Source organism: Acomys minous, assembly GCF_964271855.1.
Source record: "Acomys minous genome assembly, chromosome: 14".
NCBI classification, from domain to species: Eukaryota; Metazoa; Chordata; class Mammalia; order Rodentia; family Muridae; genus Acomys; species Acomys minous.
Genome location: NC_140496.1, coordinates 33,611,603 through 33,638,624, shown reverse-complemented (window position 1 = coordinate 33,638,624; position 27,022 = coordinate 33,611,603). Strand labels below are relative to the sequence as shown.

Here is a 27,022-nt window from a genome sequence, read left to right as displayed (position 1 = left end):
TGAGTTTCCTTGTGGGAGATGCTATGGGAACTTTTTAAAACAGAAGTAGGAGGAGGAGGTGGTTGGGGAGGAGGAAGAGATGGAGGAGGAGAAGAAGAGGAAGAAGAAGGAGGTGGAAGAGGAGAAGCAGAAGAAAAGAAGAAGAAGAAGAAGAAGAAGAAGAAGAAGGAATAGAAGGATGACAACAACAAAATCATAGTCAATCCATTTCTTAGTCCATTTGTGGCTCCAGGCTTCACACAATCATCTTATTTGCCTGGACTAAAGTAAAGGCACAGGACAATGTCTCTTCCAGATAAAAACCTCAAGACAAATACTACAACTCTGAAGAGCAGTGGAGGCCCAAGACAATGTGCCTTGAGTGGGACTGACCTGGCCTCCACAGTCCAGCACTGGCTGTGTCTCTTGCCTCTGTCTTCAGCCCTCAGCTGGCTTTCTCTCCTCACTGGTGGCTCCTGCTTCTTCCTGCATTGGAGCTTCAGGCAGAAGCAGACCAGTGGCCAGCTCCCTCCATTCTTTATGATAAATTTGTCTTTTACCTTTTTGTTTTGTTTTTCGAGACAGGGATTCTCTGAGTAGCCTTGGATCTTCTTCCTGAGGTTTCCATAGTTGATCTTTCCCAGATTCTTCACATCCAAGCTGCATTTCACTCTGCTCCAGTTTCAACCTCTTCCAAAGCTCTGCTGGCTCTTCAGAGAGAGCACAGGCTCCCTCTTTATCTTCCCATTTCACCTCTGGATTCTTAGGTCTAAGGGCTCCATGCTGCTGTTGAGGTTGCCATGCAGAGTGAGGACTTAGGTTACCTCTGCTCAGGTGCCTGCTGACACTTCTGGTCCAGCCTTCTGATATCAAAGTGTAATTACGTGGCAGCTGACTCGGGGTTGGTACTCTTGTGTTGTCCTCCTGGTGGCTGAAGGATCCCTTAGTCTACTTTGAGATCACTTATCCACACTGATCCAAGGCCATAAACCACTAGAGGAAGAGCTCAGATTTCCCCTTTCTCAGTAGAGTGTGCATTTGGCTTTGAGGTCAGTCAAAACATGAAGGCAGATGGGGGTTACAGAATCAATGAGTACTTTATGTATGGTGTATGGATCCATTGAGCTTTTTTCTTAAGGTTACAGTTCTTTGGTCCTACTAAAATAAAAATCCATGAGTTCAGGTACTTTTCTTTGTGGTTAGATGTATGGTTCCAGAGCACAACGAACCTCTGTAGACACTAAAACTGTGGAAACCACTGTGATCTTTTGTACCAGTAGTCTGAAAGCACTTTGAAAAGTAAAAAGAGTTTGTATTGAGTCAAAAGTTTTTCTTTAACAATTACACTGTATCAGAGAACTAAATAACACTCATTATTTAATTGTACAAAACCAAATAAATTAGCTGTTATTTGAGAAAAGACTTTAAAAATAGTTAGAGGAACGGCTCTTTCTGTAAACTCTGCAAGACAGAGAGAACAAAGCTGCAACTCCTGGTATTTAAATGTGCTTTTAACTGCTTTTTTCAGTTACCAACAATCTGTATTCAATACCGCGTCTACAGATAATCCATACCATATGTGGTTTATCAATGCTGCACACTTATTTGGTGACTATAACTTTATAATTTTAAATCAAATAGGGGACACATGACATGGCTCATCCTGGTGAGCTGGTCACTGGAAAATCCAAAACCTAGTGAAATCCCTGAACCCCACAGGACAAAACGACAGAATCAAGTCACCCGAGATGTCCTCTGACCTCCATGAATGTTCTGGGAAAGCAAGCAGTTGTCCCACCCACATGATATGAATAAACACATGGACTGCAAAGCTTTATAAGGTGAACTGAAGAAAGCCACTTCTTATAGCCTTTTATGTATGCAGTTCTGAGGAGCTGTGCTTCTCCCCCATGCAATTCAAGATAAGTCCACTAGATGGATGCAGAGGTACCACAGCTGTATATCAGGTCTTTTCTGCCTTGCTCTCTGGCCCAAAGGAGCATCTCAGAGCCCAGAACTACAGGAGGAGTACAAATGACTCTACACAGGTCCTTTATTTATTTATTTATTTATTTTGGTTTTTCGAGACAGGGTTTCTCTGTGTAGCCTTGACTGTCCTGGACTCACTTTGTAGACCAGGATGGCCTCGAACTCACAGCGATCTGCCTGCCTCTGCCTCCCAAGTGCTGGGATTAAAGGCATGCGCCACCACGCCCGGCCTACACAGACCCTTTGACCAGTGATGTGTCATTTCACAGTCTTCAAGCTGAGCACCCTGGGAGTGAATGCCGGATCCACCACTGACAAGTGATTGTCTACCAATATGCTTGTTTCTGAGGATTTAGTACTTGTAAAGGAGGTCGTGGTGGCATCCTCCTTGTTAACTTTCCTTTCCCCTTAGGGGAGCTGGTTAAAACTGTGTTTGCTGCTTACTGAAAAGTGCATCTGTGACATCAACATGTGATTACCACATGAACAACAGCGCGATGCAGGAGACCTTTGTCAAAGTTACATCCAAGACTGAGCACTTCTATAGCCTTAAGTAACATTTAAATTATATAAGTGAGAACAATCTGTACCTCCTTCACAAGGGCTCATTGAGTAGATCCCTATGTGAACAGCACTTCAAGTTGATTCAGTTTAATAATCATATTTAATAGGCAAATGCTATAAGGCTCCAGTGATGCTTTCCCATGGGGCATTGTGCTGAGCAATCAGGCCTGTCTCTCCCACACTGTTCCACATCATCCTGGCTGTGTAAGGAAAAGAACAAACAAACTGTTGTCAACAGACATGCACTCCTGGGGACCCATAGTGAAACACATATTAAAATTAAAGAAGGTGCCATTATGAAATTCTCAAAGAGTCAAAATTGAAGTACAAAATGTATTGACAGAAATTTGTGTTGATTGTGTTGCTGTGGAATATGAAGCTGCAGATCCACTCCCATGAGCAATTCCACACAGGCAAGGATAGAAATGAGCTATGCTCCCTACAATCTACAATGTTGCTCCCTTCAAGAGGGTTCCTGACTGCATACCAGCCAGTTATCAATTTACTCTCCTGCTAGAAACACTTCCCTGTGCACAGAAGAGACAATAAAGGGAGCCAGAGCTGCGTCCCTTTGAAATAGCAAAACTGGCAATAATACAGCCGCACTCAGGAGACAGAGAACAGGGTGATACTACCATTAGTAAGAAATGAAGGAAGCTGCCCAGCCACTAGTACACAGCAAAAGGAACATATCCCCTCCTGTCATTCTGAGAATAGACAAAGAACAGAAGCACGTCCTACAGAGCAGAAACAAGGAACTAAGTCTATGTAAGGAAAATTTCCTGGTACTTCCAGAGCAGCAGTTTTTAAACTGCTGAAAGGATGACAGTTTTAAAAAATACAAACCTGTCATCTCAACTTTAGACATCAAGCAGTCCACAGTGGGAGACTCTGGGTAGAGGCAGGTTCTGAATGTGGCTGGGAGTCCATAGGAGAACCTACAGCGTCCTGTTTGCAGGTGTTAAAAGCCCCTGGAATTCCCCATGTAAAGTCAAAACCCCACTGTCCACACAAAACAGCATTCTCTCAGTGTGGGCAAGCTAGTCTCCACTCTTCTTTTTAAATCCAGTGTCCCAAAACAAACAAATAAAAATACAAAACACCAAGGAAAAGAAAACAAAACAAAAATCCCCCACGATTCCAAGAGGTATTTGCCTGGAAGCTATAGCACAAGCCAAAGTATTCAGGAAGATGAGCCTTGCACATTCTTCTTGTTAGACCTTTGATACCGAGCATGTTGTCTTCTGATTCTCACTGGTATTATTAGTGCAGTAATGCCGAACTTCTGTGTTCTTGTGGGAATGTGTATAAAGTGCTCATCTTAGATACTAATACTAAACTGAGTAATGTTAAGCCATGATCAGGCAACATATTATAGTGACTGCTGATTGGACAGTGTGCTAGTTGATGTTGTCAACTTGCTGGGATCTAGAGGGATTCAGGACACAAGCCTAGGGCAAGCATGCCTGTGAGGGATCTTCTAGATTAAGTTCATTGGAATGAGGAAACCCACCTTAGCCATGTGTGCTGCTGTATCCCATATGCTGGGGTCTGGACTGAAAAAAAGGCAAACAAAAGCTGAAGAGGTGTGTGCACCTTTCTGACCGTCTGGACACTAGACCAAATGCATCAGGCTCCTGATGTCATGCCTTCCCCAGGATGGACTTCCTCTCCAACTGGAAGTCAGAATAAACCCTATGACTCTCACATGGCCTTAGTCAGGATATCTTATGAGAACAGCCAGATAAGTGTGTAACACAGATAGCATGATGAGATGAAAGATAGATAAGATGCTAGCCGGATGTGGTGGTGCACGCCTTTAATCCCAGCACTCGGGAGGCAGAGGCAGGCGGATCACTGTGAGTTCGCAACCAGCCTGGTCTACAAAGTGAGTCCAGGACAGCCAAGGCTAACACAGAGAACACAGAGAGACCCTGTCTCGAAAAACCAAAAGAGAGAGAGAGAGAGAGAGAGAGAGAGAGAGAGAGAGAGAGAGAGAGGGAGATAAGATCCTGTCTCTGATTTTTAAATATTTTCTATTAAAATTGATTAAAACTGGGAGTGGTGTTGCAGGCAGGAGGATTCCCATGAGGGCAGCTGGGTATACAACAAGACTCTCAACAATAAGTACAGGAACCAAGCTGAGTAACCTAGATTATAATAATCATAGTGTGCACTGGGGTGTGCAGATGCTGGTGAGCTGCTGATGCTGTAGTTGCAGGCAGATGCTGACTGTGGTACCCAGAGTGGTCTCAGCACCTGGGAGGAAGCAGTCATCCTTTCCTAGCCTGTAGATGCTTCAAGTATAGGACTGACATGGTTTGAATGACAGCGGTTCCCATGGGTGCCCGCTCTCTCCTCTCCTCTCCTCTCCTCTCCTCTGCTCTCCTCTGCTCTTCTCTCCCCTCCACTCCTCTACTCTCCCTTCCTCGTTTCTCTCTCTCTCTCTCATTCTCTCTGTCTCTCTCTCTCTATGTCTCTCTCTCTGTCTTTTCCTCCCTCCCTCTCTCCCTCTCTTTCTCTCATAGACATTATGTCAATGTGTACTGTGTAAAGATTCAAATGTTTATTTCTCTGCTTCCCTCCCCCAAAGCTAGTTGCAATCTTTGTTCTGAGAATGTACTGTCTTCAGCTGTCTAAACTTTGTTCCCCAATTGCCCTCTCCTAATAGCATTAAAACAGCTTAACAGCCAATCACTAAGTCGAGCAGGGAATAGGAATGGACTTCCTGGCAGCTCGGGAAGGAGAAGGAAGAGAGAGGACTTAGAGGATTCAGCCACAGCAGAGGTCCAGCAGCCTCCATGAGAAATGAGCAGCTGGAGCAGAGACATCCATACAGTGCAAGTGTCTGAGGATTCACACTGGGAGGAAGCCAGATTAGCACAGAGTGTCAGAAGAAGATTAACACTGCTCAGTTCTTATGCAGTCAAGCTTACTAGACAAATATAGTAGGCCAGACTCAATTATTTGGGTGCTAGTCAGTTAAGAGAGAAAACACAACAAACACACTTTTAAAACAGCCACTATCACCTCTCTCTCTCTCTCTCTCTCTCTCTCTCTCTCTCTCTCTCTCTGTGTGTGTGTGTGTGTGTGTGTGTGTGTCTTTGTTGTTGTCTCCTGATGTAAGCTCCCAGCTCTTTTCCTAGCCATGTGTGTTATCCTATTGCCATGCTGACCTTCATGATGGCCATGGCCTCATCCTCTGATGGTGCACACAAGCAGTTACATGCTTTCTTTTATAAGTTGCTTTAGCCCTTGTGTCTCTTCATAGCAATACAACAGTAACAAAGACAAAGCCTAAACCAGAGGCCCATCACAATACAGTGTTCACTTTTCCTCCTGTGGCCCCACATCTTAGAATGTTATGAGTGACAGTCAAGTCTGAACTTTAACCACTGGATAAAAGCCTCATCGTAGTGCCCATGAATGGCACAAAGAGCTGTGTCACCAGATTATAGAGGGTTTTTATGTAGGCCCCTTACAGACCACAGAGGAGCAAGGCACAGGTGCTCCATGCTCGAGATGATCTCTGCATGAGCAGACACCTGTTCGGGTTGGCCACAAAGGGCATACATTTTCCAAAACCACTGAAGACCAAGAATCAGGGTTAGACTCTCCTCCCACCACAGGGCCACACCTGGCCTAGGTAGGCCTGGCCACTAACAGCCATTCTCTCTTTGCCAGAAAGTCCTAGCATAAATAGCCCAGATTGGATGGAGGGCAGGAGCATGGCTCCTGGGTCATGTTTCCTTGTGGCCGCTAGGGGGCAGCAGGAGCCAAATGGCTGCCTAGAAAGAGCCCAGGTGCCTGGAGACCTGGGAAACAGGATGCAAAGTAGACTCCTCAGACACGAACTCCACTGTGCTGAAGCAGGTGCTTCTCAGCATTAACACCCCCGCTGCCAAAAAACAAGAAACAAAACACCCTGCTGCCCTTCGAAACCGCTTATGCTAGGGAAAAGCAGGTACAAGCTGTTGAATATCAAGCACTCAGAAGACATAGAAATTCCACTGATGCAACTGGTAGGAAAGTGAGAAGTCCCATGGTCACAGCTTGCTGCAAAGGATGATTCACCAACACATAACAATGAAAATTAATCAAACCCATGCCATATGCCCTCATTGTACACCCACATCTCCACTAGCAGAGTAAAACCACTGTGAAAGGCCTATGCTGAAAAAACAATCTTGTTCAACACTGCTATGTTAAAAATCTTTAAAACTTGTTTGAACACCGGGCATGGTGGCACATGCCTTTAATCCCAGCACTCGGGAGGCAGAGGCAGGTGGATCGCTGTGAGTTCGAGGCCAGCCTGGTCTACAAAGCGAGTCCAGAACAACCAAGGCTACACAGAGGAACCCTGTCTCAAAAACAAACAAACAAACAAAAAAACTTGTTTGGCCGTCAAGGGAAGAGGCTACATATAGCAAAGGTGATTAAGTGTTGGGGACAGTAGGCCATATGGCCAATGTTCAGCCATCTTGTCAGAGCCTAGGTTTCTATATCTCCAGCCGTCTGTCATTTACCAGAAACCAGCTGACCCTGTCATGGTTCAGCAGTTAGACAAAAGATAAAATTGAGATGGAGCCACCCTGTTGTAGTTTAGTTGTGAGATTTGATAAAGATAGCAAAATATTCAGTGTGGCAGAACGTTGTGACCTGCTTGGAATTCCTCGAATCTGGCGATAGCCTACAGCTGGATTGCCATAGCAATATGCTTCCCTGCCCCCTGCCTTATAAAACCTTCCACCTGAACAATAAAATTTGAGAGCTTGATCAAAGACTTGCTCTCCTTCTTCGTGTCTTGTGTTCTGTCCCTATATAGGAGAATTCTCCTCCTGAGCGTTAATTGAACCCCGGCAGGCCTGGTCAATCAAGTGTCCATTACAAATGATGAGGAAAATCCAGGTGGCACATGTGTTTCAATAAGACAATGAGGTTATGTAGTCTACCTTCTGCTGAACATTGAACCAAAGGCCAACACAAGAGGGTTTGTGGTCACACAGAAGTATTGTTTTCAAACAAAGAAAAAATAACTAACAACACGTGAAACTTCCTACTTCCTGAGTAGCTGACTCTAAGAACTTCCTTGACCCTTGGGTGGTTCCCAGTAGGGACTTCCCTACTTCTTCCAAAGGTAAATAGTCCTAGGATAGCCTAGAACACAAGGCCTCCTCTGGCAAAGCTCAGCAACTGGAAGGTCACAGCATGCAGCCTAAGCAAGGGATTTCTAACAGGACAGAATTTAGCATGGCTCCCTACAGGCCTATTGTCCTGAGGTAGGGGTGGGACAGTGAGAGTGAGCAGGGAAAGTGATGGTGTCTCAGCTGGAGGTGGAATTCAAGTGACTACATTATTGACTTTAGTGCTGTTTTGTTTTTTTTATGGGTTGTTGTTATTGATTTTTTTCAGGTTTTTGTTTGTTTGTTTGTTTCCCTCTCTCCTGGCACAGGCTTTCTCTGCTAGCTTTTCTCCAACTCACTTCTAAGACTAGGCTGGCTTCAAACTCACAGAGATCCTCCTACAATTGCCTCGGCCTCCTGAATGCTGGGTTTAAAGCTATATGCCATAAGTGACCCTCAAAATATTTCTTATCTTCTTCTTTTTAAAAAAAAAATTTCCCCCGAGGCATGGTTTCTCCAGTATCCTGGAACTTGCTTTGTAGCCCAGGCCAGCCTGGAGCTCACAGAAACCCTCACTCCCCTACCTCCCAAGTGCTGGGGTTGGAGGTGTGCTCCACCATGCCTGGCTTAAAACATCAGGTTTAAAGTGCATAGAAATAAGAACTGTTGGGGTGGTGGTGGCGCATGCCTTTAATCCCAGCACTCAGGAGGCAGAGGCAGGCAGATCTCTGTGAGTTCGAGGCCAGCCTCGTCTACAAAGTAAGTCCAGGACAGCCAAGGCCACACAGAGAAACTCTCCCTTGGAAAAAAAAAGTACTCAGGTCACTTATACAGCTAGCTGGGGTATGTGAAAACTGAGCCAGCTCTTTTGGAATGTGACCACTGGTCTTAAGAGGGACTGGGAACACGGGTGCTCCACAAATGTCACAGCTCTTTGGTTCATTTTGTGGCCGGCATGATAAGGGATTCAGAAGGACACCTGTAATGTCTGTGACCCACTGGCTGTCAGGACAAGACAGCCTCTCCTCCAGTGCTCTCCCAGTGGTGCTAACCTCAAGAGTTCCACCCTAATTCCCAGAATAGTTACATGCAAATTTGCAGATATCAGATGTCCGCACAAGAGGTTCCCCCAGGCCAGATGTCCTAATGTCCATATGGTTTCCAGTGATAAGCAACCCCACCTGCTTTATGGTTTTTGCCTTTAAAACTAGCCTGTAACAGCTACTCGAGGTCCTTCACCTCCCCAGTGCTGAGGGACCCTGACACATCAACAATTGGGACTTCTGGTGTGTCAGTAATAAATTTTACCTATATCTCTCAGCTGGTGTGACTTGAGTGGACTCTCGCGGCGACCCCCTTCCAGAATTGGACTCCCAAGGTCCAACATTTTGGACCAGGGTCCAACAATAGGCGATTCAGAAGGACACCTGTAATGCCTGTGACTCACTGGCTGTCAGGACAAGGCATCGTCTCCTCCAGTGCTTTCCAAGTTGTTGGCCTTGGGCCAACTCTGAGCATCAGCAAGCAGCTAAAAGCCCTTCCCAGAATGAGGAGTCTGCAACAGTCATGTGAAGTGAGGAGACTAAGGCAACTTTACTTGTGAACTAGGAAGTTATAAAACTCTGGGCAGTGAGGGTGAATGTATCTGATTCGCTAGAGCTCTCTGTGCCAGAATACAGTGATGCACTATCCTGTGTCTTAGTAACATGGGCCTTTATCACAGGAAGGAAGGCAGTATTTAATTATTGTATGTGTCAGGGGATGGTGCCTAGATACAATTAAAGACCATTTGTTGGAGGCTCAGAGCTCAGCACAGGGTAGGGTACTTCCTTGAATTCCCTGGGCTTGATATCAGGCAAGTCAGGCCTGTATTTCCTATGTGATGCTCCTTGCAAAATTCTGAGGTCACCAGATCAGGTGGAGTAAGGGGTCCCCCGCTGAGAAACGGAGTCCATTCTTCATGGAGCCAGCTTGAAATCAGATATCCAGAGAAGAGCAGATTTCAACCTTAACATGCAAAGCCTTACAGCTCTGCGGTTACATTCTTACTAACCTGAGATCAGCATCACCTGGCTGACAAGGCTGAAAGGCTGGAGTCAGTAAGGGCATACAGGGACAGATGAGCCCCGATTCCCAATCTGTGCACACCAGGAAGGAGAATCCTTGAGCATCAGGTCTCTGCTTGGTTGCCTGCCTATTCTTTGAGATTCAGTTTGCCATTGAAAGATGAAAGATAAATCTATTATAAAGATTGGAGGGAGCTGGCCACTGGTCTGCTTCTGCCTGAAGCTCCAATGCAGGAAGAAGCAGGAGCCACCAGTGTGGAGAGAAAGCCAGCTGAGGGCTGAAGACAGAAGCAAGAGACACAGCCAGTGCTGGACTGTGGAGGCCAGGCCAGTTCTACTCAGGGCACATTGACTTGGGCTTCCACTGCTCTTCAGAGATGTAGTATTTGTCTTGAGGTTTTTATCTGGAAGAGGCATTGTCCTCTGCCTTCACTTTAGTCCAGGCAAATAAGATGATGGTGTGAAGCCTGGAGCCACAAATGGACTATGAAATGGATTGACTATGATGTCGCTGTCGTCATTCTTCTATTCCTCCTCCTCCTCCTCCTCCTCCTCCTCCTCCTTCTTCTTCTTCTTCTTCTTCTTCTTCTTATGTTTTAAAAAGTTCCCATAGCATCTCTCACAAGGAAACTCACTATGCCACAGTGTTCACTATTTGAGCCTTGATTCTTCATATTTGGCTCAGTAAATAAAGTATTACTTTCTTTAAAGCACTTTAAAGCACTGTCTTTCTGGATTTTTGTCTGTTTGCTTATTTGAGACAGAGTCTCACATTGTAAGCTGGTCTCAAAGGTGAAGCTGCCCTTGGACTCCTGAACCACCTCCTGATTGGGGGTTTCAGAGTTCTAATCTTACCCAGAATGTGCAGAGCCTCGGTCCTTCAGCTGCACTTCAGTGCACACAAAAATGGTTCACACAGGTTTGCCTTTCCCTCCATATTCCAGGCTTGAGGGTATGTGTGATCAAACTATGTGTCCTATACACGACATTCTTCTGTGGTCTGTCTCACTCACTGCAGAATCATAGTTTGGAAATTGGCTGTGCCTCCATCCCAGAGAACATCAGATGAGGTCATATGATCAGATAAGAAGACACTCACTGAGGTTATTTCCCTCCCGATGCTCCTGTAGCAACCATTAATCCCCAAGGGCAAGCAAGCCCTCTCTTAGTTACTTTACTTCTTTCCATCCTCTTAGCAAATCTAGCAAGTGTGTACAGCCTGCAGAACTTGTTAACCTTGGGCAGGCTGTTAGCTACTCTGAAGACACACTGTAGACCAGGCTGGGCTTGAACTCAAGGATCTATCTGCCTCTACCTCCTGAGTGCAGTGATTAAAGGCATGTGGCAGCACAGCCAGGCTTGAATCCACTTTTTGGTTTGTTTGGTTTGTTTTACTTTTAGAGACAGGGTTTCTCTGTGTACCAGCTCTGGCTGTCCTGGAACTCACTCTGTAGCCCAGGCTGTCCTCGAACTCACATAGATCTGCCTGCCTCTGCCTTGCAAGTGCTGGGATTAAAGGTGTGTGCCACCACTTCCCAGCCCTTAAACCCACTTTCTATAAATGTAGATTCACTATATTAGTTCTGTTCATGTAGAGAACATTCACTAATACAGCTGTGTTTTTGTTTTGGTGTGTGCTGGATATATAGATATATACCTACCTATACACGTATCTACACACACACACACACACACACACACACACACACACACACACACACACACACTCACAGACACACAAAATCTGTTTCTTGCTTGTCACAACTCCACAGTATTGTCCAAAGTGTACCACGTGAAAAGTAGCTACAGTTTACCTGAACCCTGCATGAAATCACAAAATAAAAATCTTGTTTCCTAAACTCTCTCTTTAAGTGTTAATACTGTGGGCAGTTGTGGGGCCGACGGATAAGTCCATGGCAGCTGAGTAATGGGCCATACACGGTATCTTCCTTGCTTCCAGGAGGAAGAAGGGCAAGTGCCTGCTGAGGGCCTTGAAGGGAGCTGAGACAAGCTCCAAGGTCCCAAGGCGTTGAAGGCGTGGTCACTGCACACCTAGGGAGGAGCAGGCAGCTGAGCAGCAGGAGCTGGAGTGGCTGGTCCTCCCTGGGGCAGGGTGAGAAGACAAAGGGGTTGAGTATAGGAGGACAGGCACAAGCGCTATGGAAATGAAAAGCTCTGCAGATCCTGAAAAGGACTGGCCTTGGGCTGGAAGCCTGGGCCAGGACCCGCTGTGCTGCTTCCCTTCTGCTCATGTCACTCAAGACACACTAGCCAATCAGAGCCTTGAGGCAGAATTGTCAGCAGGAAAAGGAGGGGAGTTATTCCTGGTCCCATGCTGCAGGTTCCACTGTGTAGCTGAGGAGGCTTTAATGGTTTGGGGTGATGTGCTGAGGGCAACTGCTGTGTCCTGTGAGGGGAGCTCCCGCTAGCTCCGAAGGCGAGACATGGTGAGCACAGGGTCACTGCCCACAACCAGGAGGAGCCGGCAGCTGAGCAGTGGGAGCTGGTGTGGCGGGTCCTCCCTGGAGTGGTCCTAGTCACTCTCTGGACCGGACTGTGGCCTCTTAATGGGGACTGCTCATTGTATTCCATTAGTTTGCATAGACTGAGTAGCCATTTTCAATGTTTTCTGTAGCCTTTATGTTAGCATGTATGCAGCCGGACTGTACGCTGAAAAAGAAATCATGCCATGCGACAGATCCATGCTAGATTGTTGATTTGGGTTTTTTGTTTTTGTTTTTGTTTTTTGCTTTTTTTTTTTTTTTTTTTTTTTTTTTTTAATGGGAAGGGAATACCGAGACAGTCTTTGGAGATGGTTAGGAGATGGCTTGGGGAAAGGGAGGAATTCCCTCTACAATCTACCTTGCTCTAGTGCAGAAAGTGCACACGCATGCACACAAGGTGCCCAAGTGCTTTAATAGACCTGAATCCTGCCTGCTGGTGGTGGCTTGTTTCAGAAGACGTGCTTCCTGGGCGGCTTTGTATTTTCTGTTTTCCATGGGCATCAGTGCCTCTAGGGGTGGCTCCATTGCTGCCTGTTTACTAACACTGTATTTCTTCTTTTTTCTTTTTCTTTTCTGTTTCTGAGACAGAGTTTCTCTGGTTAGCGCTGGCTGTCCTGGACTCACTTTGTAGACCAGGCTGGCCTGGAGCTCACAGAGCTCCTCCTGCCTCTGCCCCCCAGAGTCTGGAATTGCAGGCATGCACCACCACACCCTGCACACTGCTATCTTCACCCTTTTTCCATTCTGTGGAGAGTTGTTCAGTTTCCCTGAGTTTCTATGCTTTCTCTTGTGTCTGTTGGTGATGGTGTGCCCCTTTAATCCTGGGTGGTCTGATAGTTTGCAAGGTCACTACAACGACTTTGTATCTGTTGAGACTTGCGCTTTGTTTGGGTATCATCAATTTTGGAGAAAGTTGCCTGAATTGCTGAGAAGGGGGTATATTCTTTTGTGTTTGGGTGGAATGTTCTGTAAATATCAATTTGATTGTTTTGGCTTTTAACATCGATTACCTGGGGTAGTTCTCTGTTTTGTTTTCTTTTTTCCTAAAGACCCGTTTCTTGTTAAGAGTGAGATAGTGAAGTGTCCCACTATAAGTGCATGAAGGTCTATGGTGATTTAAGATGCACTTTCTTTTACAATGTTGGGTGCTCTGGTGTTGGGACATAGATGTTAAGAATGTAAAAGATATCATGGTAGACTTTTCTCTGTTGAATATGCAGTGTCCTTCCCCATCTCAATGACTTTTTGTTTGAAGTCTATTTTTTAGATATTAAAGTGGCCATAGCAGCTTGATTCTTAGGTCCATTTGCTCAGAATCTCTTTTTGCCGCCCTTTGCCTTGAGGCAATGTCTGTCCTTGCTGTTGAACTGTATTTGTTGTAGGCAGTAGAAGGATGGATTCTGTTTTAGCATCCATTCTGGTAGCCGGTGTCTTTTTATTGGTAAGTTGAGGTCGTGATATTGACAGATATCAATGAACAGTGCCTATTAATTCCTGGTGTTTTGTTGCTGTTATTGGTGGTGGTTGTCATGTGTTAGTGTGTGTATATATGTGTATGTCTCAAGCGTATTATATGTATGTACACCTTCCATTCTTTTGGTTTTGCTCATGTGAGGTTAGTTATGTCCTGTGTCTTCATGGGTTTAGTTAACCTCCTTGAGTTGGATTTTTCTTTCTAGCACCCTGTGTAAAGCTATATTTGTAGATAAATATTGTTAAATTTTGGCTTTATCAGAGAATATCTTTTTTTTTTTTTTTTTGGTTTTTCGAGACAGGGACTCTCTGTGTAGTCTTGGCTGTCCTGGATTCACTTTGTAGACCAGGCCGACCTTGAACTCACAGCGATCCGCCTGCCTCTTCCTACCAGGTGCTAGGATTAAAGGCGTGCGCCACCACTGCCTGGCCTGAGAATATCTTATTTTATCCATTTATGGTGATTGAAACTTTTCTTGTATAGTAATCCGGGTTGTCATCTGTAGTTTTTTAAAGCCTGCAGCACATGTGTCCAAGCCCTTCTACTTTTAGAGTCTGCATTGAGAGACAGGTGCAATTATAATACGTCAGCCTGTATGTGTTACCTGGTTGTTGTGTTTTACTTTCTGTTGCAGCTTTTCATATTCTTTCTCATGTCTAGTGCTTTTATTATTATGTGCCAAGGGGACTTTCTATTCTGGACCAATCCATTTGTTATTTTGCATGCTTCTTGTACCTTGAGAGACATCTTCTTTAAGTTAGGAAATTTTTCTTTTTATGGATTTGTTAAAATATTTTCTGGACCTCTGAGGTGGTATTCTACCTCTTCCTCTATTGCAATTAGTCATAGTTTTGGTCTTCTGATAAGATTGCAGAGTCCCTTGTCGTTTTGCGCCAGGAAACTTAGGTTGGATCCGCTCTTATTTTTAATGATGTATCCATTTTTTTCTATTGAATCATCAATTCCCAAGATTCTCCCTTTCATATACAATCTGTGAGGGTCTCCTGCCACTGTAGTTCACGTTGTCATCCTAAGACTTTCATTTCCAGGATTGCCCAATTTTTCAGTTTTCTTTATTGTTTCTAATTCCATTTTAAGATTTTGAGTGTTTTATGTCTTCATTCAAGCATTGCTTAGTGTATCTTGGCTTTATTCAAGGGGTTTATTGTGTTTCTCCAGTTGTTTGATTGTGTTTTCCTGGATCTCTTCAAGGAATGTATTAATTTCCTTTAAGGACCTCTATGAAGGTTTTTTTTCTTTTTTTCTTTTTTGGTTTTTTTTGAGACAGGGTTACTCTGTGTAGCCTTGGCTGTCCTGGACTCCCTTTGTAGACCAGGCTGGCCTTGAACTCACAGCGATCCACATGCCTCTGACTCCTGAGTGCTGGGATTAAAGGCCTGAGCCACCACGCCCGGCCTGAAGCTTTTTTCTTGTGCCTTCAGCTAGGTTGGGATATTCAGGACCTGCTGTGATAGGATAGCTTGTCCTTGTTGGTGACATAATTCCTGGCTATTATTGATTATGCTCCTGTGCTGGTATCCAGGTATGTGGGTTTGACCTGATTATTGGTGTGGGTGTTGATTTCTGGGTTTGTCTTGTAGATGTGGGAGTATTGTTTCCAGGTTTCTGTTTGCTCGCTGGGTAGTCTGACAGTGTCTTGGCTGAGTATTCAACTTTTTACTGTTCTGCTTTGCTGCTGTGTTCATGGAGAATGCTTACTGTTCTTAGAGGCTGGCAAAAGGAGTTCAGGGAGAGATGGCTTTAGGGATCCACAGGAGGTGTGGATGGGATGGGGGAGAGGAAGCTGCCTCTGTTGTCCAGTCCAGTGCTTGGGGCAATTGTGAAAATCAAGGTCTGGCCGGGTGGTGGTGGTGCACGCCTTTAATCCCAGCACTTGGGAGGCAGAGGCAGGCAGATCGCTGTGAGTTTGAGGCTAACCTGGTCTACAAAGTGAGTCCAGGACAGCCAAGGATACATAGAGAAACCCTGTCTCGAAAAAAAAAAAAAAAAGAAAAAGAAAATCAAGGTCTGGGCCGAGGAGATAAGGTTGTAGATCTGTTGACAGCCCACCTGGGCTTTGGGCAGGCATGGAATGTGGTTGATCAGGAATGTGCCTGCCCAGATAGGGGCTTGGACACAGAGATGAGGCAGTTGGGTATGGCCTGTGTTCTCTAGGAGACATGGAAAGTGGGGAGGACGCTTTCCCTGGTATTCTGTACAGTGTGTAAGAATTGGGTCTGTTGTAACAGATAGTGGGATATCTTTGGACAGACTACGTGGTCTTCTGTCCATCAGGGCTTGTGGTTGAGCAGGGTGTGTGCACCCATAGTTAGTGGCTCAGGGAAAGAGATGAGGTAGGAGGAGAAGGGCAGATGGGGATGGTCTGTGCTGATGACCGGAAGCATAGAGGGGGGAGATGCATCTCTAGGGGCAACGCTGAGAAGGGACTGGGTCCTGGGTCTCAGGGACCAGAGAGTGGTGAAGGTCTGGATGCATCCCACCTAGTCCCATGCACAATGTATTCATAGTGAGCCATCATGTTCTCAGGAATCAATTATTTACCACAATCAGCTCAGTCAGGGGTTGTCATGGAACAGGGTGGTAGGCTCTGACTCCAGATGCTTTTACTAACTAGACAAAGCAGTTCTAATTGACCTTTCACTGTTCCTGGCCAGGTTGTCGCCGGGGACAGTTCCATATATATCTGGGTGTCACAGACAGGAGGACAGGTCATAAAGGTTTTTCTTGGCAAAATTCCAGAGGCCTCCAACAATCCAACATGATCTCTAGACATCTAGAACAACTGTGGAGGCTTTGATTGACAAAGTTCCAAGGATCTCTGGCTAATCACTACTGTCCCTAAATATCTGGTATGGTCCAAGTGTAAAGCTGTTTTAGAAATCTGGCATTTCTCCTAAAACTGTTTTTTTTTTCACTCTATTCTTCAGCCCTTAGCAACTTCATACAGGGAAAACTTTTTCCCATAGAGAATGTTGAAAGGGCATCTTTCCAACGCCTTGCGACCATGATAGTTTTTTGCTCTGACTGTGAGAACCCAAGCAGAAACTGCATGAAAGAAACTTAATACCTTGACATAACAGTACTTGACTAGACACTGTTTCCTGTAGAAACATTTGTTAAAAAATGCTTTGAGAGCCCTAGAAGGGTCTTGGATCATCATGTTTTACAGATATTTTACGACAGAGGACCACTTGGCAGTTAGCCTAGGCTTGGATAGCACAGCTGTTGGTCTGAGACTGGAAGTAGATCAAGTGTTTCTTTCAATAATATTTAGCTCAAGGTATGATGATGCTATGACCTTGTAAACACATTGGCTGTAGCCTGGGGAAATGTATGATTAGACTTTCCTCTGTATCATTTAAAAAATAAAGATCAGGTGATGCTGCCCATTGCCTTAAAAATGATTTTTTGTTGTAGGTTACAGAACTTTTATATTTCCTTGTTACTCTGTTGATTTTTGATTGCCCTAGTGACTGTAAATGATGGGAAAATCATGATGTAATTAGTAACAACAAATAATTGAACTTCATTTCAATAAAATCTGGGGTTGGCCCAAGGAGAGGGCAAGCAAGTAAGAGACATGCGAGAGTAAGCTAGAGTGAGATGGGGAACAGCAAGAGAGGGGGATAGATAGGGAATGGCAAGAGGGATAGGTAGATGGGGAACAGCAAGAAAGAAGTTAGTTAGCAGGACAGCAAGCAAGCAAGGTGAGAGAAGTCAGACAGACAGCAAAGGAGACAGAGCGGAGACAGATAGAGAGGCAGAAGAAAAGTTCTCCTGGGCTTCAAGACCTTCAGCTTCTACCGCTTATGCCTGAGTATTTCCTTTTCCTCCGTTCCTCACCATCTCAACAACTAGTTCCTCTAGCTAGTTGTTCAACCAACACTTGGTTTCCCTTAAGCAAACTTCCTGCTCAGTTCTCCCTGCTGCAGATCTACCTCTCTTCTCTCCTCTATGCAGTTCCTGGGTTTGGTCTTGTGGAGCGAGGGGCTGGGGAATGTCTGTGGATTAACAAGGCCTCAGAGTATGCTGAACATAAACATAGTTTGTGGTCAACCTGACCCGATACAGAGAATTCTCCCAGCACTGAAGGCACAAACACTCTTCCTAGAGTAGGAACGTTATTTGTAATCAGTAGTTCTTGGTGAGCCTGACCCTGTCCAGGGAATTCTCCCAGGACCAGGGTAGAGGTCTGTGTGCTAACAAGGAAGTGTAGATGCTTGTCACAAAATGGAGTCTGACTGCTCTTAATGGGGTCTCTTCAGGTGAGCTTATTCAGCAGTAAGACTCAGGAAACATAGTTGGCCTAGGTTAACAAACAGAGGGAGGAAGCCTCACAATTGCATCTGGGGAATCAATGTTCCTTTGCACCTTCACCTGTCTTTGTCTTATGAAGATTTACTATATTATGTTATGAGTTCCTTGAGTTTTTGTTGGTTTGAAGAATTTCTGTGAGACAAAGAGTTTTCTCTTCTTAATCTTAGAGCCTCAAAATGTGCTCTTTTCGTGGCACATCTGTATTTGCTAGTTTTTGCAATAATCAATATTGATTGCTATGGTTAACACATTTTTGAAGGTTTTAAACACTTTCTGATATTCCTGTGTGTCCTAATTAGGTTCATTTCAGAACATTGCAGTATCTACAGTCATCAGTTGAGGGCTTGCCCCTACCACACTGGCTGGTTGCTCTGTCAGTCAACAATTGTATTGATTCATCAACACAATTGATGTGGCAAGGCTCTTCTGATGAGAATGGCAATGTCTCTAAGCAAGTGGACGTGGGCTGGATAAGGGAGCTGGCTGAGCATGGGACAGTGGCCAGGCAAGAGAGAAAGCTAGGACACCATGTTTGCCCATAGTTAATTAATTATGCATACAGTGCTCTACCTGCATGTACACCTGCAGACCAGAAGAGGGCATCAGATCACATTATAGATGGCTCTGAGCCACCATGTGGTAGCTGGGAATTGAACTCTGGACTTCTGGAAGGAAGAACAGTCAGTGCTCTTAAACTCTAGCCATCTCTCCAGCCCTACTACATTTCTTTTTACATGAGTTTGTATCCTAAGCTCCCGAAAAAATGGGCTGTGATTCGAAAGAACCATCCAAAAACTCGTTTGTTACCTGAGTTGGTTTAGGTTAGAGAATTCAGTCAAAGCAGCAGAGTAGCAAGTTATTAAAAAAAAAGAGTGGTACACAAATAGTGATGTTGCTGCTGGACAGACCTGATGATGCTCTCTTTTGGAGGAATATGGAAAACGTCAGGACTTGAAATGCAAAAGGCTTAGAAATGTGTTTACAGAGTTTAATCAGCTGTTCTTGTAGGATGTGGAAGGAGTTTTGAGAGTAATGCAGACAAAGGAAGTCCAGGTCATAGGATTTCAGTAGAAAATAGACTCCATAATTCTGCAGCTAGTAGTCATCTGTGTGATATTTTGGTCCAAAATGTTTCTTAATCTTCTCCTGCCTTGAGAAATTGAGTAATGCAGGATAATTAAATAATGAGCTGATATCCTAGATGGACTATTGACTCTTTGGATGATTTTTACTAGTGGCTCATAAGGACCAGAATGTAAAAAAGTAACAAATGGTGTAGAAATAAACACAAAGTCTGTGGTTTGTAGGGAAAGAAGAGCAGTAGGTAGTATCAGATGCAGACCAATGCTGACACCGAGGCAGGAACTTTCAAGGAGGTGGTCACCATTCCAGGGCAGGCCCTTGCTCTGGATTGGAAGCCTACGATGATGCGCTAAGGGTGACACTTGATCCTCTTAAGTCTTGAATTAAGGGAAGGGTAGGCCAAGTTATTTCTAGTCCCAGGAAGGAACTTCCTACAAAACCTGCTTTAACTGTGGTCCAAGGAAGGTATGAGCCATCCCAATATAGAAGCCAGATTGACAGGAGCACTCACCCATGCTATACTGTTCCTGGAAGGAAGAAGCTTCTTCCTCTGTGGTTTCAGTTCAGCACTATTCCTGCTCTCTATTTCCAGAGTCATAGCCCCAGTGAGGAGACTGTGAGAGTTCATTGCCTGAAGGTATAAGGATAAGAAAGCCTGGGTTGTATTTGGAGACCACAAGATGTTGAGTTAACTGAGCTATGAGAAGTCAGCCATGGAGAGATGCATGTAGGGAGTGGAAGTAACCAATATGAGAGATGTGTGACAGGTTTCAGGGATAGGGACATCTAAACCCTTTGATACTGCAGCTGCATGTATCTGAGACAGAGATAGAGAATTTATTCTTTGCCTTCTATCATGGTTTCTCGCCCTGGTCCTATCTTCTCTCACTCAGCACACATTCCTCTCTTTGGAATGGGAAGGGCTATTCTATGCCAGTGAAGATTAGAAAGTTGTAGCTTGTTTTCTGAATTGACAAGATGTGGCCATCAAGAGATAGTCTTGAGAGTCAGAAGAGACTTTGGACATTTGAACAGTGTCCAGGCTGTTGCAGACTATTCGGATCATTGAAGTTAGACTAAATGCATTTTCATCATGGGATGACCATGAGCCCAAGGTGACAAGAGTCAGATGGAATAAAAACACAAACACTCCCAGAGAGGATGATGTCTTTGCACACTTGTTTGCGATTTGTGGGTTATGGGAGGAGCTTATGGAAGTTTTTGTAGTCGGACCCTCTCTAGATTCCTTATTGGGGATGTGACTTGAGTGTCTGTGGACTCAACCAACTTCCTGTCTTCCTGTCTACTGTGTTGTGGTTGAAACTCATCAGTTTCCTTCTCAAGCCCTCACCATTGTAGACTATTCCTGAATGACATAAAATAGAGTAGATGCAATTGCTGTTCAGTGCTAAGCTAATTTGCTAGCCGAATGTTCTTCTAATGTTAGATTAGTTGTTGTTGTTTTTGAAGACAAAGTTTCTCTATACGTAGACCAGGCAGGCCTCCAGCTTAGAGGTCCACCTGACTCTCTCCAGAGTGCTGGGATTAGATGTAGGCCAACTTTGCTGGCTTTTGGTTTCTTTTCATGTTATGTTAGTGTCTGATGTGCCTGGAATGTAGGTTCTTGTACTTGTCAAGCATATGCTGTTTGCTGACCTTCATCCACATGTTGGATATTGAAATTTGGCAGAGACTATATATTCTCTTTCTCAGGATGGCATGTATTCATGACACTAATACACCCTGAGCCTTCTGAGTTGTTATATTGCAGGTGTGTGGCATTCTTCCTACATGTTTTGTTTGTCTTGAATTTTTTTGATGAATATGAGTCTTTGCCTATGAGCATGATGATGCAATGCAGGCTTTGATCTTTTTAAAGCCTGCTTTAGAGCTGGAGGGATGGCTCAGTGGTTAAGAGCACCACCTGCTCTTCCAAACTTCCCGTGTTCAATTTCCAGCAACCACATGGTGGCTCAAAATCATCTGTAATGTGAGGTAATGCCCTCTTCTGTCCTGCAAGTGTACATGCAGGCAGAACACTGTATTCATAATAAATAAATAATTTTTTAAAGAGCCTACTTTATTTGGGGCTCATTAATGCCTCTATCACCCTTTCAATGCAGCAACTCACATTAGGAGAGAAAAGGGCTGATAGGGACTATGGAGGTCACCTTCTTACACTCAGTTCCTTGGAGGGAGGTTCCACTCTTAGCTATCAGGATTCCAGCTGATCCCTTCATCAGCAAACCCAACATTCAGCAAACGTGAGTGCAATGGCAACAGCGGAAGCCTGCAAGGGTTCCCAGGACTGTATCTCTCAGAGCATCTCAAAGCAGGAGCAACTCTGAGCAGCCAGGCAATATAAAGGTATGCAAAAGGGATTGATCTTTCGTATTTGGACTATATTTACTCTCCCATAGTCCATGCAGGATGTTCTTCAAATGGCAAAGAACATTTCTCCACATGAGGCAGTTCTTTTTCTAATAGACAAACACCAAACACCCTCACACAAGACAGTTTCACATTCCACGCTTGGGATTAAAACAAAAACATGTTTACAGTGCACCCCATATGTGCCTGGACTTCACAGTAATCGGTAGGTGGCCTCAGAACTCGTGAACTTGGAATAATTGGTAGTTGTGAGCAGCCATGTAAGTACTGGCCATTGAACCTAATTATTTGCAAGATCATCAAGATCTCTGAACTGCTGAGACATCTCTCCTGCCCATGTAATTCACTTAATATCAACCCTTGCAGCCAGGTGTGGTGGAGCAAACCTTTAATCCCATCCGTCAAGGATGCAGAGGCAGGTGGATTGCTATGTGTTTGAGGCCAGGCTGGTCTAAAGAAGGAAGAACAGAACAGTGAAGGCTACAAAGAAAATACCTGTCTCGGAAAAAAAAATGGGAAAAAAAAGGAACAAAAAGGAAACCAACATTTATACTGCTAATATTTTATCTTGTTGTGTTTGAGGTGGAAGCAAAGAAAACTCACTATAGGTAGAACAACTGAAAATGAAACCTTTATTTCCTGAGCACAGGGATGCGGCCACATTGGGATCTGACCTGCATCCTTGAACAGAGACTGTACAATATTTGTAAAGAATGGGGGAAAAATGTGGAGGAAGGGGAACCAGAACATTGTCCCATCATATTTTGATTCAGGGGTTGAGCCAGGAAGTTTCCATCAATCAGGATAGGAGTGGCCTTCTGGACTTGGGAACATGAACGTGATTGACCCTGCCAACAAGATGGAGAAGTTGTCCTTGAGTACCAGGCTTGGTCAGGATGTAGGCAGAAGCTATAGTAGGGAGGGAACACATGGGAAGGAAAGTGAGCTTTCTCTTGAAGGCTGTATTCACAATGCAGCAATTTTTATCTTAAGTGTTTGGGCCAAGAAACATTTATTCTTTAAAATAGGAAGAATCTACAGTAGGGGGTTTCCCACAGAATGGGGGCAGCATGGAAATGCTCTAGGCCACTCTTCCTTATGGTTAGAGTCTGAAAACAAAAATGAGAGTAGTGAGAATTAGTTTCTTTGCCTGGTTCCCAAAAATCTGTTCATGTGTAACATGCATTTGCTGTTAGTACGATCTTGTCAGTGTTACAGTTTAAGCTCGGCACTTCAGGAATCTTTAAGATGAATACAGAACTAGAGTGAGTGTGCAATTCTTTGTAGGAACTTCAGTAAAGTCCTCTGGGGTTTTTCTGTTTCATTCCTTGATTTTTGTAGGAGTCAGGTCTTAATAACTACATCTGTGTGTCCCTGAGCTCATGGCATAAACCAGTCTGTCATCCAACTCAATGAGATGACCCTGCCTCTGCCTCCTAAGCACTCTTATTAAAGGGATGAGCCAGTACAACCAGCTTGCCCTTTTTTCTTTTCTTTTGTTTTGTTTTTAGTCTTTAGTAACAGTTCATACAGTTTCTCTGATGAGGGCTCAGTACTGTTGATGGTTCTTACCTTTCTCTCTCTCTCTCTCTCTCTCTCTCTCTCTCTCTCTCTCTCTCTCTCTCTCTTTCTCTCTCTTCTCTCTCTCTGTTTCCTTATCTGTTAATTTTCATTTCTCTTGAAAGGCTATATCCTATTCAAAGAGTTTAGACATGATAGAGGAGAATCTTATTAACTTTCCTAGGTGACCTAAGTCACCTAACATGACTTGGTGAGTACATTAGAGCTTCTGTGTCAGAAAATAAGTGAACGAAGCCCAGAATTATATGAATTCTATGTCAGAGAATTATACATTTCCAGTGTGGTCACTATCATGCTTCCTGTTGTACACATGTACGGGACATTTTAGGGTGCAGTGAACTTGGATGATGTGCATGTGAACTTCACTCGGGAAGAGTGGGCTTTGCTGGATCCTTCCCAGAAGAATCTCTACAAAGATGTGATGCTGGAGACCTATTGGAATCTCACCACTATAGGTAAGACTGTGACAAAATTTTTTGTTTTCAATTTTTAAAATACAGGGCAACTGTTTCATTGGTATTGATGCTGTTTTGTAATTTGAATTGAAAGTGAGAGAGATGAGGTGATTAAGTCAGGCATGGTTCTAAGAGTCACTGAAGATAGTATGGTAAGTTTGACCTAATTTCCAAAGATATATCATATATTTTCTGGTACTATGTTTTAGGATACAATTGGAGAGGCCACACTATTGAAGAACAGTGTCAAAGATCTAGGAGATATGAAAGGTAAATCTCATGTGCAAGCTGATATGAATATGCCTCCCAAGAAAATTTAATATGTCCTGCGTATTTTAAAGGAAAGCACTGCTTTATGTGTATTGGGGATGAATACATTCTCACAAAACCATGTCCCTCAACGTGTTTTTGTGTGTGTGTGTGTGTGTGTGTGTGTGTGTGTGTTTCAAGACTGGGTTTCTCTGTGTATCCTTGGCTGTCCTAGACTCACTTTGTAGACCAAGCAAACTAGCCTGGAACTCACAGCACTCTGCCTGCCTCTGACTCCCAAGTGCTGGGATTAAAGATATATGCCACCACACCTGGCTCCCTTAGTGTCATACCATGTTATACGTGTAGCATGTATCTCAATGTGCACAGAAAGTACACCTATGGGAGAAGTGATAAGTATATGTTCAAAAGTTTCTAATAAGCACATAGTCTAGAGTAAAGCAGTTTAGTGAGGGGACAGTTTGTGAGAGTCAAGAAGGTTGTTGTGGAGAAACCTTAATCCTTACACCACATGTCTATGAGGAACAAACATCAAAGTGTGTGACTGCAATGTGGAGCCCTTTCTCTTGTTATTCTTCTTTTAATAGCTATATCTTATGTCACAATGGATACAGGCCATGTGAGCAATGCGGTATTAAAAGAAGCACCGTACCTCTGTGTCCCCGAACAAACAGAAGCTATGTAGTAGTCCCCACTTTTGAGTAGACTTTCTGAATGTGATGCAAGTTTTCAGTTCACTGGTTTTCCAACTTCATTAGAATCATCCAGAGACTCACGATGCAGCAAATCCCTATGAGTACTAGGAATGTGGAGATTCTTTTTGTTCTGTTTCAACTTGTAAATATATGACTCACACCTTAGGGAATTTTATGAATGGAATCAATGTGGTAAAGCTCTGAATTCTTCTTGTTTTCTTTAAGTATATGAAAACCTATAGAAAAAGGATGCTACAAACATGAACCATGTAATAAATGCTCTTACCATCACAGTTATCTTCAAAGTCTCAAAACAACTCACAAAGAAGGGGAGCACCATAAATGTAAACAACGTGAAAAGATCTGATTATTTTTTATCATTAGACTAAAGTGTAAAATTAATTCATACATTTAAAACGATTCATAAGTGTACTGAAAGTGATAAATTTTCAAATGTACCCATTATCTTTGCAGGAACGAGGGAAATCAAACGGGAGAAAAACCCTTCGAATATCCTGTATTTGATAAAGCCTTTACATATCACAGTCATCCTAAAAGACTTGAAAGAGTTGATACTGGAGAGAAACTGTATGAATGTACCCAGTGTGATGAATCCTTTACACATCTAAATAGTCTCCAAAAGCATAAAAGAACACACACTGGAGAGAAACCCTATGAATGTAGGCAATGTGGTAAAGCCTTTGCACAGCGTAGTTATCTTCAAATTCATGAAAGAACACATATTGGAGAGAAACCCTATGAATGTAAGCAATGTGGTAAAGCCTTTGTACAGCACAGTAATCTTCACACTCATAAAAGAACACATACTGGAGAGAAACCCTATGAATGTAAGCAATGTGGTAAAGCCTTTCCACAGCACATTCATCTTCAAACTCATAAAAGAACACATACTGGAGAGAAACCCTATGAATGTAAGCAGTGTGGTAAAGCCTTTGCACAACACAGTTATCTTCAAAGTCATGAAAGAACACATAGTGGAGAGAAACCCTATGAATGTAAGCAATGTGGTAAAGCCTTTGCATATCACAATAGTCTTCACATACATAAAAGAACACACACTGGAGAGAAACCCTATGAATGTAACCAATGTGGTAAAGCCTTTGGCCAACACAGTCATCTAAAAAATCATGAAAGAACACACAATGGAGAGAAACCCTATGAATGTAAGCAATGTGGTAAAGTCTTTGCATATCACAATAGTCTTCACATACATAAAAGAACACACACTAGAGAGAAACCCTATGAATGTAACCAATGTGGTAAAGCCTTTGCACAGCACAGTTATCTTCAGCGTCATGAAAGAACACATAGTGGAGAGAAACCCTATGAATGTAAGCAATGTGGTAAAGCCTTTGCATATCACAATAGTCTTCACATACATAAAAGAACACACACTGGAGAGAAACCCTATGAATGTAACCAATGTGGTAAAGCCTTTGGCCAACACAGTCATCTAAAAAATCATGAAAGAACACACAGTGGATAGAAACCCTATGAATGTAAGCAATGTGGTAAAGCCTTTGCTCAACAAAGTCATCTTCAAAGTCATGAAAGAACACATACTAGGAGAGAAACCCTATGAATGTAAGCAATGTGGTAAAGCTTTTGCACAATACAGTAATTTCCAAATACATAAAAGAATACACAGTGGAGAGAAGCCATATTAATATAAGCAGTGTTGTAAATCCTTTGCATATCTCATAGTCTCCACGTACATAAAAGAGCACACACTGGAGAGAAACTCCATGAATGTAAGCAATGTGCTAAAGCCTTTTATGTCACATGATTTTCAAAGGCATGAGAGAACACACACTGGAAGGAAATCCTGTGAATGTATCCAATATCGTAATGACATTGCACATCATAATAGTTTCCAAATACATTTTGAAAATTGACGTGGTCAATTCAGAAAAGTGTGAATAAGGTCACTGCATTTAAGAAGCATATTAAAATACTTGATTGTGTAGTATGTCTTTTATTGTATATAGGTCTTATAATTCATAAATAAATACCCTGTGTCTTAAAAGAAAAATATTTGTTATATATTTGTCGTTGAGCATGGTAAGGATTGTGTTTGAACTATTATAAACAGTTTTGTGTTAAAAAGACCATGCTGACTTTGTATATTTAGTACTATGAATGGATTGTTTGGGATTTGGTATTGTAGAGCTCACATGTTTACACTCAGGGCTTAATTTCCTCTGGCAGAATTACTTTATTAAAGTGACCCTTTATTTTCTAAAGTAACATGTTGGTACATTTTGTCTGTTGCTTCTATCAGTTCGGCCGTCGGCAAGATCACATGGTGTGAATGTTGTTGCCATCCTTCTGTAAATAGTGAGTTGTTCATTAGCTGTGCACTGCTTCTGTCTGTCTTAATGCTGGCATTAAGATCATAAGCCTCTTTTCCCCAGTAGTGTAGGCTTTGAAAACTACTTTAAGTTATTGATGCATTTCATATTTTTGCACAATCTATATTTCAAATTACA

General features: G+C 43.4%; 1 protein-coding gene across 1 annotated transcript in view; it reads left to right on the top strand.

Moving 5' to 3' along the window:
- Window positions 1-26,565, top strand: part of LOC311583056 (uncharacterized protein) — a gene marked incomplete at its 5' end in the record, with an annotated part of 84,986 nt that extends 58,421 nt beyond the window's left edge. Inside the window, one exon of the mRNA XM_084756406.1 lies at window positions 24,987-26,565. Coding sequence (XP_084612532.1) covers window positions 24,987-26,019 — 1,033 coding nt within the window. The 3' untranslated portion in view covers window positions 26,020-26,565. The remainder of the gene's footprint in view (window positions 1-24,986) is intronic.
- Window positions 26,566-27,022: the final 457 nt, after the last annotated feature.